Source organism: Notothenia coriiceps, unplaced genomic scaffold, assembly GCF_000735185.1.
Source record: "Notothenia coriiceps isolate Sejong01 unplaced genomic scaffold, NC01 NC01_scaffold00000339, whole genome shotgun sequence".
NCBI lineage: Eukaryota > Metazoa > Chordata > Actinopteri > Perciformes > Nototheniidae > Notothenia > Notothenia coriiceps.
Genome location: NW_011333040.1, coordinates 22,331,578 through 22,346,227, shown reverse-complemented (window position 1 = coordinate 22,346,227; position 14,650 = coordinate 22,331,578). Strand labels below are relative to the sequence as shown.

Sequence of the window (14,650 nt, the reverse complement as noted above, 5' to 3'; positions counted from 1 at the left end):
ACCTAAACCCCGATCTCGATGTAGTTAAGTCTTCCAGTTTTGCCCTTTTAGTATCTGGGAGTTTTAGCTTGAGCTAGTGAAGGATGGGCACTTTAATCAATGTATAAGTAAATCCCTTGGAATGACAGTTCGATCTAAGCGCATAATTATAATAGTGAGCCAGCAGACTTTAGGGAATCGAAATGTTAATTGCCTTGTTTTAAATATGTTTTGCGTCAGTTAATCAGGTTTCTCTGCCAACATAGTGTACTGTTGCCACAAAGCTGCCTCCTCCCTGCTCGCCTTTGTGATGCAAATGTGAACTCTGGGAATCTATTTTTTTTACGAACTTTTAAGGGTCGCATAATCAAGTTTTTTTTCCCAGGCAGAGATCTAGCAAAGAGTTGTTTTACCATTACGGCCCGTCTAGCACTACAGGCATAAAAAAAATCTTGAAGCTGGGCGTGCTTCTGAAGTCTTGGCGATTTTTTTGCGAGCCAACGCGGACCAACAACCAATCACGATGAATCTCCCGCCCGACATACAAAGCAATAGCAATGTTAAAACGGAAAGTAAACTGGATATAAACTCTCCCAAAACAGGCCCGAAACCCTACCAGTTTCTCACCCAGCTGTCTCTGCCAGCCTCCCCTCCATGCGCTGGCTTCTCTCGGTGTTGTATCCCGGTAAATAGTTCTGCGTCATATAAAGAACCGGGTGATTTGCTACCGTAATATCTCGTTTGGAATATGAGGAAATGAACTGCGGTCTGGCTCTCCCAGCTTGCACACGGTTTAATTGGCTAGCGCTTACACTGGCGGGATTTGCATAAACGGGATTTAATTGGCTGACATCGTTCAACTTTTGATGCCGATAGATGCTCGTGATGCTTGCAAAGCCATGCCATGCTCCCCACAATGCAGTTCGGCGAAGATTAAAAATCTTCTACGTCACCCCATTCAAGTGAATGGGCGAAGCGTTGAAAGCATTTTTCGATACCTGTAGTGTAGACGGGCCGTTAGAACCACATGCAAATGATCATCTGACATTTCTCTTCAGAGCACACAGTTCCTCTTCATCCCCAGGAAAGCATCATGTGTGTTTGCATGTCTTTTGTGGTTTTAATGAAACAACACTGAAGGCAAATCAACTGCCTCATGATACATTTCACAAGGATATTGTCTGAACTGCGATAAGCACATTGTTCCTATTGTGGCCTTAATATATTTCAACATTGTTCATTCCCAAATCTAGATGTAGTTATGTTAAAAAAGTCAAATATGATTATTCTTTTACCACTGAATATCATTTTTGGCCTAAATGGACTACACTACAAGCTTATTATTTTACAGTCTAAGTAAGCCATGAACACGAAGTAAATAAAACAAGCTTTTGAAGCCACACCCATGTTTCTTAATTTACAAAGATTGATGCAATTGTGAACCAGCATGTGTTTCAGCGTGGAATTACAGGCATGTAAAAAAAAAAGCAATTTCTTTGTGACGGCCACAACGTGAACATGACACTCTCTTGGACTGAGATTAATTTTTCACTGGGCTCGGTGTGTATCTGTAAGGCCCGTCTAACCCTTTCCACTGTCCATTCATGTTCTTTACAGGAGGCTTATGACACCATCGTGGGCCAGACCAAGATCACATTCTTGCTGCAGGCCATCCGAGATGTGTCTGCTGCAGAAGAGGTTTGTACATTTATCTCTGACGTATCTGTGGGCCCCCTAACCCACATAGATAATGCCTCCACTTTGAGAAAGGTGCCACATAAACGTCATTTTAAAAATGTAGTCCAGCCATTACACGGGGCCCTCTCCCGGCTTGACTCTAAGGCTCGTTATGAGTCATGGTTTTGGGATTTGGGAAGTTACGTTTACTCATCAGTACAACAGCTGCTTGGCCCCTCGTGCTTCCTCTGCTTTCCTTTAACTGGAGGCTGATATTTTTAGAGTCTTGTAATGGGAGCCGGCAGAGAGGTGCCTTGCCCAAGGAGAGCGACTCTGCCTTTCTGGGATGCTCCAGACTTTTTATTTATTTTGCCAATGAGTATTGACTGTTAAAGTTCCACTACACTGTTGCCCAGTGACACTTAATGCAATCATGGTGTTAATCTAGTAACACTGGGATTAATAAAAAAGCCTATCTGTCTCCAAATCAACAGTGATTCATCTGCGGCCATAAAGAAAATCCAGATGTCATGTTAAATCAAACATTTGTTGTCCATTCAGGTCAAACAGATGGCGGCGGTGCTGCTGCGGCGTCTGCTGTCCTCGTCCTTTGAGGAGATTTACCCGGGTCTGACCCTGGAGATGCAGACGGTGATCAAGACGGAGCTGCTGACCAGCATCCAGACTGAGACCTCGCCCAACATCCGCAAGAAGGTCTGCGACATCGCAGCCGAGCTCACGCGCAACCTCATAGGTAAAGCTCCCCTAGAGATTCAATAAAGCCGCTGTGAAGTTGTTTCGTCAATATTACCACTATTGATCTTGTGATTAATGTTGTATTCTTTCTTGCAGATGACGATGGGAACAACCAGTGGCCAGAGGTGCTCAAGTTTCTGTTTGACTCTGTGAACTCCGACAGCGTTAACCTGCGAGAGTCTGCCCTGCACATATTCTGGTGAGGCCCTCTTCGCTTGATGCCAAATAGTTTTTCTCAAAGCCATATTGTTGTATCTTGAAGTCAACTGCTTGCATGTTTAGTGGCTGACCGTTGTGCTTGTTGTCGTCTTTAGGAACTTCCCAGGAATCTTCGGCAACCAGCAGCAGCATTATATGGAGGTCATCAAGCGAATGCTTGTTCAGTGCATGCAGGACCAGGATAACCCACATGTAAGATCTCATAAAAGGGGATTTTTGGGGCAGGTCATTTCCTGGTTTATATGACTGTATATATTTATCTATCTTTTTCCTGTTACCCCTCAGATTCGCACCCTGGCGGCTCGGGCTGCATCGGCCTTTGTTCTGTCAAATGAAGGCAACACGGCCCTGCTGAAGCACTTCTCTGACCTGCTGCCAGGCATCCTGCAGGTGACATTCAGTTCCCAGTGTCTATATCCTGAGGCGCTTTGTGTGGCTTCTTTGGCTCAGTGACCTCCATTAGTTACGGATGATATCTGAGTTTCAGGAACAGCACAGGCAGCCGGTGTGAGTTTCTTAATGAGCCTCTTGAGACGCATTAAGGCAGCTAAATGTTACAGTAGTCTGTCATACATTAGCTAATGCTTACTTTACGAACAAGCTGCTTTGTACTTGCAGCTTGATTGCCTTAGATGACACCGCTTGCTAACAGAACCTCTTACTAATTGTTTCAATGCATACAGCTTATCCTCTTGCAACAGTGTTTAGTGCTTCTCCTGTGACTCATGTCGGTAGGTGGAGGTTAAGCTTGTGGTGTAAATTCAGCAATAGCAGCATGACTCTGAAGATATGAATGCATTTGCAAAACTAACCATATCTTCTGTCTTTTTGCAACCAGGCAGTGAACGAGTCGTGCTACCAGTCAGATGACTCTGTGCTCAAGTCCTTAGTGGAGATTGCAGACACCGCACCCAAATACCTGAGACCCAACCTGGAGGCCACTCTGCAGCTCTGTCTGAAGGTGATTTTGGACAGTTTTGCATGGAAACATCTCGGAAATGCGTTAAATGTAAATTAGACACGTCAGTCTCCTATGTGACTAACGTGTTGCCATGTCTCCTCAGCTGTGTGCAGACTCCAACCTGACCAACATGCAGAGGCAGCTGGCCCTGGAGGTCATCGTCACTTTATCTGAGACTGCAGCAGCCATGCTGAGGAAACACACGGCCATCGTGGCTCAGAGTGGTGAGGATTTGTTCACCATCAATCAACCAAAGCCGTTTGCCCCTCATACATTCTGGCCATTTTTAGACTGCTGTTATATTTGTTCTGTGTCTTCAGTGCCCCAGATGCTGGCTATGATGGTGGACCTCGAGGATGATGACGAGTGGGCCATGGCTGATGAGCTGGAGGACGATGACTTTGACAGGTGAGGCTTCATCACCACAAAGACGTACAAAAAGTATATTTTAAAAAGAACCAAATGCTCAGGGTTTGAAAATGTGTTGATGTGGGATTTGTTTCTTCCCCCCACCAGTAACGCTGTGGCTGGGGAGAGCGCTCTGGACAGGATCGCCTGTGGTCTGGGAGGAAAGATAATCCTGCCCATGATCAAACAGCACATCATGACGATGCTGCAGAACCGTAAGTTAAATCTGAGGATGACTGAAATCACATTTAACATTCACACTTTCTAATCTGGATGAATGAGATCAACTCGCTGTGTTTGTCTCCAGCTGACTGGAAGTATCGCCACGCGGGGCTGATGGCGCTGTCGGCCATCGGGGAGGGCTGCCACCAGCAGATGGAGGCCATCCTCCAGGAGATCGTCAGCTTTGTCCTGATCTTCTGCTCCGATCCTGTAAGAAACAACTTCAAATCATTTCATATGAAACTCTGAATATTATTTGGGCTGAAATAATAAGCTTCTTATTCCTTTTCCTTCAGCACCCAAGGGTACGCTATGCTGCCTGCAACGCAATTGGACAAATGGCCACAGACTTTGCCCCGACCTTCCAAAAGAAGTTCCACGACAAGGTAACGAATGCACTCAATGTGATGCAGTAGATTAGAAAGTAAGAAGTAACGTTTTCTAGTGTATATTTAAAAAGACTGACCCTTCGCCCCCCTCCAGGTGATCTCCGCTCTGCTTCAGACCATGGAGGACCAGAGTAACCCTCGGGTTCAGGCACACGCTGCGGCCGCCCTCATCAACTTCACAGAAGACTGTCCCAAATCCCTGCTGATCCCGTATCTGGACAGCTTGGTGCAGCACCTTCACGTCATCATGGTTGCCAAGCTGCAAGAGGTAGAAATCTGCACTTTATTTAGATGAATTGGGAGGACTATAGCCACTGTTAGTGAACTTAAATGATTTTGTTCCACTCCCAGTTGATCCAGAAGGGCACCAAACTGGTCCTGGAGCAGGTGGTGACATCCATCGCCTCGGTGGCCGACACTGCGGAGGAGAAGTTTGTGCCGTACTACGACCTGTTCATGCCCTCACTCAAACACATCGTGGAGAACGCCGTGCAGAAGGAGCTCCGGCTGCTGCGAGGAAAGACCATCGAGTGCATCAGCCTCATCGGGCTGGCCGTCGGCAAGGAGAAGGTACGTCTGCACAGGTGGGGAAAACTTGTGATTTAAATGAAGGATGGCGGCCATATTCACATCTGGTCTTCTCTCTCTGTTCTGGTATTAGTTCATGCCAGATGCGTCAGCAGTCATGCAGCTGCTCCTCAAAACCCAGACAGACTTCAACGACCTGGAGGACGACGATCCTCAGGTGGGTACACTTGAACAGGACTTTGAACCATCAGTTTTCTGGATATTGCCTTTTTGTAATGTTTTTTGTGGCGTTTTTAGATCTCATACATGATCTCAGCTTGGGCTAGGATGTGTAAGATCCTGGGGAAGGAGTTTCAACAGTATCTGCCTGTAGTGATGGGCCCCCTGATGAAGACTGCCTCCATCAAGCCTGAAGTGGCCCTACTGGACAGTAAGTAACAGCAGATGTATACTGGCCGTACAATGCAAAAGCATAGGGGACAGAATGAAAGATGCCATATTTAAATATGTGTTTCTCCGTCTCTAGCCCAGGACATGGAGAGCATATCAGAGGACGACGGCTGGGAGTTTGTGAACCTGGGAGACCAGCAGAGTTTCGGCATCAAGACGGCCGGTCTGGAGGAGAAGGCCACCGCCTGCCAGATGCTGGTGAGCAGTCCACTCTGATGCAGCAGCAAAACACTGAGATGCACGAATGTATTTCTAAGAGACTCTGTTGTTTTCCAGGTGTGTTATGCCAAAGAGCTGAAGGAGGGCTTTGTGGAGTACACAGAGCAGGTGGTGAAGCTGATGGTCCCTCTGCTCAAGTTCTACTTCCATGATGATATCCTTTTATCTCAGACTTTGACATCTTTGATCTGTTATTGTCAGCATATGTATTTGTATTGCTATGAGGCTTTATGGTGGCGTTTCCTTAACGTACTCACGTGTGCGGGTGGCAGCAGCCGAGTCCATGCCCCTGCTGCTGGAGTGCGCGAGGGTCCGAGGGCCGGAGTACCTCACCCAGATGTGGCACTTCATGTGCGACGCTCTCATCAAGTCCATCGGCACGGAGCCAGACTCGGACGTCCTGTCGGAGATCATGCACTCGTTCGCCAAGGTAACGCCGTCTTCCTGAAATCTCTCATCACAGCATTTCCATTTCGATGGGATTTCTGAAGCAGATGATGGAAGTGTTTTTTCTCTGCAGTGCATTGAGCTGATGGGAGACGGCTGTCTGAACAACGAGCATTTTGAAGAGCTGGGCGGCATCTTAAAGGGAAAACTGGAGGAGCATTTCAAGAACCAGGAGCTCCGACATAGTGAGGCTTTTTTTTTTAACGACACACCATAGAATTTTTCTTTTAACAAGTTCTCATCACTATAAGCAAGAGTGTGTTTTATGCATAACACTCACAGAATGATTCTTTGTTCTTCACAGCAAAGAGACAGGATGAAGACTATGATGAGCAGGTGGAGGAATCATTACAAGACGAGGTCATTATTTAAACTGATTACAGTCAAATAGTTTGTCTAATAAATACGATCATAATCAATTTAGTAAATGTTCAACGTGATTCTTCTTGTTCTGCAGGATGAGAACGATGTGTACATCCTGACCAAAGTGTCGGACATCCTGCACTCAGTGTTCAGTAGTTACAAAGAGAAAGTGCTTCCTTGGTTTGAGCAGCTTCTGCAGCTCATCGTCCAGCTCATAGTAAGTCCAGTAAAACAAGTGTAAAGTGCCAAAGGGTCAGTAGATGGTGTCTGATGGATTCTAACTCTTATCTGAACTTGTCTTCAGTGTCCCAGCAGGCCATGGGCGGACAGACAGTGGGGTCTGTGCATCTTTGACGACGTGGTGGAGCACTGCAGCCCCGCCTCCTTCAAATATGCCGAGGTTTTCCTGCAGCCGATGTTGCAGTCGCTGTGTGACACGAGTCCTGAAGTTCGGCAGGCGGCCGCTTATGGTGTCGGCGTCATGGCTCAGTACGGAGGAGAGCTCTACCGCCCGTTCTGTACAGGTATTGCTGAGCGCTGGTCTTTAGTTGTCATGTCGGTAGCTTGGTGCTCGTTAGTTTTAACTCACTGCCTCTCTGTTTCGTTGCCCCAGAGGTCATCCCGCTGATGGTCAGAGTCATCCAGTCAGCTGACTCCCGCGTCAAGGAGAACGTCAACGCCACGGAAAACTGCATCTCCGCCGTAGGAAAGGTCATGAGGTTTAGACCGGAGTGCGTTAACGTCAACGAGATTCTTCCCCATTGGCTCAACTGGCTCCCGCTCCTCGAGGACAAAGAGGAGGCCGTGCACACGTTCGACTTCCTGTGTGACCTCATTGAAAGGTATAATGGCGCCTGTGTGGGAAAAAAAAGACATCTGAAATTATTTAGTAAACCATTCGTTGTACAAACTCATATTTTTTTTTTTTCCCGCAGCAACAATCCCATTGTCCTCGGACCAGATAACGCCAACCTTCCTAAGGTTTTCCTCATCATCGCAGACGGAGTTGCAAACGAGTCGGTGAAGACTGAAGACGCATGCAGCAAGCGGATGGCTAATGTCATCCGTCAAGTACAGGTAAATAGTTGATTTAAAAACAAAAGATTGAAATGCATTGTGAGAGATTTTCCCAGATTGATTTGTCTTCATCTTGTCCCTCAGGGGTCGGGAGGTTTATGGACGCAGTGTGTATCGACACTGAACGAGACGCAGCAGAAAGCCATTCAGGAACTACTGAATACTGCCTGAAGCCCCGGTCACCTCCCCGCTCTTTAATTAAAAAAAGCCCATGAAGAAAATTTGAGCTCCTGGACCTCTTCCATACACTTTTTCCTCCTGCTCTGATCTGTAGTGTGTATGGACGCCAGCTTCAAACCCCCCCCCCCGTTCCCCTTCATCACCACCCTAACTATCGTATAACTCAACCAACATTCAGCCAAATGGGGGAGCAGGTTGGATATTTATGACAATGGAGGACATTGGCCATCCACCTCAAAGACTTTCACCCTGTACCCAAGGAAGTGGGAACCAGAGTAAAGTGTCCCTGTCTAATATCCGGACGTTTTGTTTTCAACCATTCCCTGATGTTTGACTCGTCTCGTCGTGCCCAGAGGGACTCGTTCTCCACGTCGCCCAAAACAAACTCATTGGACAGTCAGGGGGCCAATGTGGGGGGAAATGGGGGCAGGACATTACTGTGGACTGAGCAATTGAATGCACACTTTGGGCGATCACTGCCTGTCTCCTGTGAAATTTACTTTTTTTTTTGTATTTTTATTTCTTCTCGGTGTCACATTGGGAGAAACGGCTTCTTGTCTGCCACAGCTTGGAGGGATTCTAAAAAATAGATTAAAAAAAAAAAAAAAAGTAATGGCATGTTAAGTGGCTAGAAAACATAGTTCGAAAAATTACATCATCGTTGTCTTGGAGAGTTGATTTTAAAAGCAGCTTCCCTCAGTTAGCCTTCCAGATAGCTGTTCAGTCTGAAGATGAAATGTTTTGCTTAACGGTTCCCAGCCCTTTAGGTAGCAGTGTATAGTAAGGGGCGCTCAGAAAATCAGAGCAATAAATCTGTTGTTGGTCACAGCGTCATGGCACTTGACAAGATGGAGGAACATGAATTGTAGAGTATTTGTAAAATGCGTGTTACCATACTCTTAACTTTATGGTTTTGACCCTTTGCAGCCCTGCAGGTATGTGATGGAATTCTGGAAACTAACAACAATAAAATTCCACTTGAATTCTGACAAGTTTTCATTTGATTTATTTATTAAAGGAATAGTTGAAAATATTAATTGTCTTGCCCAGAGTTGGATTAAAAGACTCGTACATATTCAACAAGTGTGCGCTATGTATTCCAACACAAGCAGACTGCTTAGTTATTCTACTAGAAAACGCCACAGCAAATTCCTAATGGGTGTTTTATTTCTATAAACAGACCAGATATTGGACATTAAATTGTAACGGGCATACATTAAAACGGCAACTTTTTCGGTAAGTCAGCTCACTTTTTAGTTGCAAGAGGTGGAAGAAGTATTCAAATGATTTACTTGATTTAAGTAAAAGTAGCATTCCTACAGTATAAAAATACTTGGATACAAGTCAAAGTCCTGCATTCAAAATTGTACAAGTATATTTTGATAATACTTTAAGTGCTATAAGTAAGACTACTCAATATGCAGGATGGCCCCTTTGAACACCATTAAATTATAGTATTGAACTATTCATTTGCATTATTGTATTCATTTCAACTATGGTTGCATTTGTAAAAGTGGGTTTCATTTGAGATGTATTTCATGCTGTGCTACTTGAATAGCTATGTATTGATTTATGCATTTTTAAACATCAGCATTAAAGTTATTAAAGCTGTCAGACGTGTGTAGTAGAGTAAAAAGTACAATATTTGCTTACAAAATGTAGTGGAGTAATAGCAAGTAGCATAGAAAAATACTTCAGTAAAGAACTTACATTTTGTAGTGAAGTACAGTACTCGAGTAAATGTACTTAGTTACTTCACCCCACTGTTAGCTACTAGCTTCTGAGCTAACCACACCCCCTTTATCAGCAGGTCAAAACGAGTTGTAGCATTTATTTATCGACAATAGACTGTACACAAAAATGAATGACTTTATACTCACTTTACTTGTTCTTTCTCCATGGTACCGTAGGCAGGAGGTTAATTATTTACAGCTGTTGGTGGCTAATTGGCAGCTTAGTAAAATCATAAGCATAACTTTCCGTCGCTCGCGCTCTTTTTCCTCTCCTTTAACAATCGCTAGTGTTGAACAAAAACCCTGCGTAACAAGTTATAACTTTAATTAAATTAAAACCCATTAAAAAAAGTACTTGTGCAAACCTTTTTGGCTGGACTATTTTCTTGTGGGGCGCAGTGATACCTGTAGTCTCGAATGGTTGCCTAGCAATGACCAGACTCTCGGCCGGAAGTGACAGACTTTTTCCTGTTTCCATTTATACATTATTTGATTTTTTTCATCAAGCTAATCTTGGCAATATTTTTCTTTTAACTTTATATATAGAATAATTTCAAGCATAACTTTCCCCCTTGCTAAAATTATAACTTTAAGAGGAATTCAACCAATCAAAAGAGGGCGTCAAGTCAACGAGTACTACTAGCCAATCAGAGCACAGTAGGGCGGTACTAGGCGGAATAGTAATGCGCAACAATGCTTTCTAATCGCTAATGGACTTAAGATAATTGTCCAATAGTTGCTTTTAATAATTGCATGCACATAATTATATGGTCCCAAGGTATTTGACAGACATCACAGAGCAGCCATGCTTTATTAGGACATCTATACCAACAGCAAAAAGTTTAAATTAAAGCTTTCAACCTAACTCAGTCATGGATGGTGACCACGGCCTCTTCTGTAGAGAGATGGAAATGTGTTTACCTATTTTTTTACAAAAACTTGAATATACATGTACGGCCTATACTGGCAAGAGAGTGAAGTTCCGACAAGTTGCTTTAGCATGGAAACATTTTGTGTGTACATATAAAGGATAGCAGGTCGTTCTCTAAATTCAATTTGGGGCCGTTTTCTAACATTGACCTTGGCAATCTCCAGACCAGCTGGAACACCTGGCTAAATGAATAACAGGCTTCTCACATTTCTAAATGACATCCTAATATCCTCCACAAGTGCAATGTATTTGCTAAGACCAGCTCAATATTTCACTTTTGAAGAAAACTCTTCCACACAGTATCGGTTTGATTTCTAGAGCCACTGATCGCTCCCCCGGCGTTATGATCGGACCATGAAGAAGGGGAAACCTTCGGAGGCTAGTAGTGTTCAGGAGGGAGGGTGAATGAATTGTGTGCAGGCAGTCTGTCCTTGAATTGCATGGCTGTCTAAGTGACAGAATTGATTTTAAATCCTGATTAAAACACTGATGATTTGAGCAGATTTGTTCCACATAGAACACAACGATTGTTAGTTTAAATTAACACTACCAGATCAGAGATAGGTGTATTTCAGTGTCAGTTGAGATAATACAATATTTACAGTGATCTGTACAAGTGACGTGAAAGTGCCTGACAGGAAGGTAAGAGAGGAAGGTGTCAGAAAGGAGGAGCTTCACATTGAAATATTGAGATTTAGTCAGATTCCTACAGGACAAATGACTACAGAGTCTCCAGTCAGTTTCATTTGCCACCATCCCACATGTAGTCTTCCTCCTTTTTCACTCTTTTATTGGAGCATGTCCACAAAAGCGTCAAATTCGTCGATGTTTTTCTCGTAGACGGCAAGTTTCTCTGGCAGTGAGTCCTGTAGACAAGAAATGACATGTCCCCGTTATACCATACTTCTTTGTGGTGAGAGGTTTAAAGAAGGAATCAAAACGTTCTCATACGAATAAAACAATAAGAAGTGTGTTACCAGGTCATCGGCCATCGACTGGGCGCTGATGTGAAGAGAGAGGCTGGCCAGTTGCGGAGGGTTTTGAAACTCTCTGTAGAAAGTGCCCAGATCCATCGGCAGCAGGTCGTCTTTAGAGAAGGCTGGACGCTACACACAGAAGCAGACAGGCAATCAAACATCTCCGGATGAAAGACATAAAGGTACAGATTAAAGAAATGGTGTAGCATGTCAATTAATGGCTTTAGAGGTGCTGATAAGTGGCTTTTGTTATTGATTGACAGAGCTAAGGCTAGCCGTTTCCCCTGGTTACAGTTTTTGTGCAAAGTTAACCCTTAGATGCCCGAGTGACTGGACCCTACACGACACGCAAGTGGGTCAAAAAGGACCCGTATTAGAATAATGTGTTTTTATGCCATTTTGGTTAAGAAAAATCACTTGTATAATATTTAGTATTATATTTTGGTTCACACTAGAAATATTTTATATTACATTTTTCACTATTTATAATTTTATAATTTTCTTTTACATTTTGAAAAAACCCGTTTTCCCATAGGATTCCATAGAAAATGCATGCGGGTCATTTTTGACCCACTTATGGAAGCTTGGGGTAGTAATACAAGAACTACAATTTCTTAAAATGTAAATTAAAATGTTTGAATGGCATGGTATCCAAAACATGTTTTTTGAGGAATAGCTGGAATATGAAATGATAACAACAATTTTAATTACAAAGATACTTCAAGAAAACCACCTCACCGGGTCAAAAAACACCCACTTATGCATCTAAGGGTTAAAATGAAATAAAAATAAAAGATACATGAACATTGAAAAATAAACATAAGAAGTTTAAGTAAGAATGTGCAAAAAATATATAAAAAAATATATATGAAAAAACGTAAAAAAAAAGATCAAATTAAATAAAACAGTATACAAATATTTATATAAACAAAAACAGTTCAGTAAAAATGTGCACATTGTTTAACAATATATAGCATATTAAGATTTGGTGTGTTTTGTATACATGATATATTATTGCTGTAAACATGTAGTGCTGTAGTTTAGCTAGTAGTGAAAGAATAGTTGCAAAAACACTGTCAGACAAACATCTTACTGTCTGACCTCAAAGTCAAATCCAATTGTGTCGATGGAGATGCCAGAGCGGCGGGCGTAGTTCTGGAGCGTTCCTGTGAGGAAAGCCTGCGGGAAGAAGAAGCCGCTAATCCAGAAAACAGGTGGAATGCCATCACAGATCCATTTCTGCAGGAAATTGATCCTCTGAATCAGGTCTGACACCCAGGATGCCAGAGGCTTCAGGGACGGGTAGGCCTGGAGGGAGGGAGACACATGGCCCGTCAAAGAATGCCATGTGTATTCTTAGAAAGCAGAGCCGGGAATTATTAGAGCAGGACAGAAATGTCAGAAGAAGATCATCTGATTCCCTGTTCACTGAAATCACTCCCACATGATCAAGTGTCACCCCCAACTGTACGACACACACAGATGGATGTCGTAATATTATTTCAGTTAAAGGCCCATTGCTGTAATCTGTGCACGTGCAATACCTTCAAAACATCTAACACCTTTATCTTGACTCAGTAAGTTATCCATATTGTCTACAGAATTGCTTAATTTATAAAAACATCCCATCCATTGAAAGTGTGCCTGAGAAAACTATAGATTTGGTGTAGAAGGTGATGTCTTTAAATGTTTTTGATGTTGACTCTCTTTGAGCCATTCCTTTTGGGGGGGCAGGGGGTTCTGTTGTGTCTTTATTTTTTTTAATGTTTTATTGTAAAAAATTGATTATTGGCGAAAACTATTTCATTATGTATGAAAATAAATTAATAAAAACATAAAGAACCAAAAAAAACATCCCATCCAAACCACGTGAGATCAAGAAGGTCAATAACCTGTGTGTGTGTGTGTGTGTGTGTGTGTGTGTGTGTGTGTGTGTGTGTGTGTGTGTGTGTGTGTGTGTGTGTGTGTGTGTGTGTCTTGCCTTGGCTTTCCACATATCGGGCACCACGTTGATGAACAGGCTGCTGGCCATGAGCTCCAGTTCAGACGACATCACCACCAAACCTTTCAGAGCCTTCACGATGTCTCCGAGACTCTGAGAGATGACCGCCAGCAGATTGTTGTATCTGAAAAAACACAAAGAACTAGTTATCAAAGTACAACTGATTCAAACTGGTCATACCCGATTCCGTCCAATCAGTTATTCACGTGTCATCCATCCACAATATTATCACAATTATTCATTAAATGGAGTTATGCAAAGACAAATACATAAACACTCCTAAGTCTTATGGGGGAGTAAAAGTGTAAAATAAATATCTGTAGCCTGTAAATAATGTTCAACCTGGTATAACTTAAATTAGATGTTACATTCTGCTGATACATCTGACAGATATACTTCTTACTACTACTTAATCTAAGAAGCAACAATTATAATTTCTAACAACCGATGGGAGTTGGCAATAGTAAGATTCATTTCTTGATAAGTCCTAAGAAGTTGGAAACATGTTCAGAACTTGTTTATAGCACTAGGAAAACAACACCGAAATACAAATACTTTGAATATCCCATTCTATAAAAAGGAACATGGCTTATTTGTGAAAGGCTGATAAGATCCTTGACCATGACTCAGCGAGTTCAACGCCGGGTTGAGGCATTACTCTCTGCCTCTACTCTCTTCCCGAGCTCACACCCAGTTGAATGAATAAGAGCTGTTATTATTACAATATGATTACACAGCTGTGTGTGAGGAGAGGAGAGGAGAGAGGAGAGGAGAGAGGAGAGGAGAGGAGAGGAGAGAGGAGAGAGAGGAGAGAGGAGAGGAGGGGAGAGGAGAGGAGAGGAGAGAGGAGAGGAGGTGGAGAGGAGAGGAAGGGAGAGGAGTGTTGGATAGAGAGAAAGGGGCGTGATGAGAGAGGAGAGACTGGAGTATGTGACCGAGAGATAGACAGAAAGCACGTTGGTTATGAAGGACGTAAGGAGAGAGAATAAGAGAAGTTAGGAAGTGAGGGAAATGACCGTGGGAGATGTGACTGGCAGATGACCCAAGAAAGGAGACGCAAGAGAAAAAAAGGTAAGCGAGATAGAGAGAGGGAATGAGAGGAGAGGAGAGGAGAGAGGAGGGGTAGAGGAGG

At 43.3% G+C, this 14,650-nt stretch overlaps 2 protein-coding genes across 3 annotated transcripts in view; one reads left to right on the top strand and one right to left on the bottom strand.

Moving 5' to 3' along the window:
- kpnb3 (karyopherin (importin) beta 3) overlaps nt 1–8,506 on the top strand; it is a 22,285-nt gene extending 13,779 nt beyond the window's left edge. The window contains exons 2-26 of the mRNA XM_010775244.1: nt 1,597–1,677; nt 2,218–2,410; nt 2,509–2,611; nt 2,727–2,823; nt 2,917–3,021; nt 3,470–3,592; nt 3,696–3,816; nt 3,913–4,000; nt 4,109–4,215; nt 4,308–4,432; nt 4,519–4,608; nt 4,706–4,879; nt 4,963–5,181; nt 5,273–5,356; nt 5,437–5,569; nt 5,666–5,787; nt 5,866–5,962; nt 6,066–6,238; nt 6,329–6,440; nt 6,560–6,615; nt 6,713–6,835; nt 6,923–7,142; nt 7,232–7,460; nt 7,554–7,695; nt 7,780–8,506. Of these exons, the coding sequence (XP_010773546.1) occupies nt 1,597–1,677; nt 2,218–2,410; nt 2,509–2,611; nt 2,727–2,823; nt 2,917–3,021; nt 3,470–3,592; nt 3,696–3,816; nt 3,913–4,000; nt 4,109–4,215; nt 4,308–4,432; nt 4,519–4,608; nt 4,706–4,879; nt 4,963–5,181; nt 5,273–5,356; nt 5,437–5,569; nt 5,666–5,787; nt 5,866–5,962; nt 6,066–6,238; nt 6,329–6,440; nt 6,560–6,615; nt 6,713–6,835; nt 6,923–7,142; nt 7,232–7,460; nt 7,554–7,695; nt 7,780–7,866 (3,204 nt within the window). The 3' untranslated portion in view covers nt 7,867–8,506. The remainder of the gene's footprint in view (nt 1–1,596; nt 1,678–2,217; nt 2,411–2,508; nt 2,612–2,726; nt 2,824–2,916; nt 3,022–3,469; nt 3,593–3,695; nt 3,817–3,912; nt 4,001–4,108; nt 4,216–4,307; nt 4,433–4,518; nt 4,609–4,705; nt 4,880–4,962; nt 5,182–5,272; nt 5,357–5,436; nt 5,570–5,665; nt 5,788–5,865; nt 5,963–6,065; nt 6,239–6,328; nt 6,441–6,559; nt 6,616–6,712; nt 6,836–6,922; nt 7,143–7,231; nt 7,461–7,553; nt 7,696–7,779) is intronic.
- Nucleotides 8,507–10,400: 1,894 nt separating this feature from the next.
- Nucleotides 10,401–14,650, bottom strand: part of atg13 (ATG13 autophagy related 13 homolog (S. cerevisiae)) — a 57,785-nt gene continuing 53,535 nt past the window's right edge. For both annotated transcript variants that reach the window (XM_010775257.1, XM_010775264.1), the window contains 2 exons: nt 11,517–11,645; nt 10,401–11,405 (listed from right to left, as the gene is read on the bottom strand). In XM_010775257.1, coding sequence (XP_010773559.1) covers nt 11,328–11,405; nt 11,517–11,645 — 207 coding nt within the window. In that variant the 3' untranslated portion in view covers nt 10,401–11,327. The remainder of the gene's footprint in view (nt 11,406–11,516; nt 11,646–14,650) is intronic.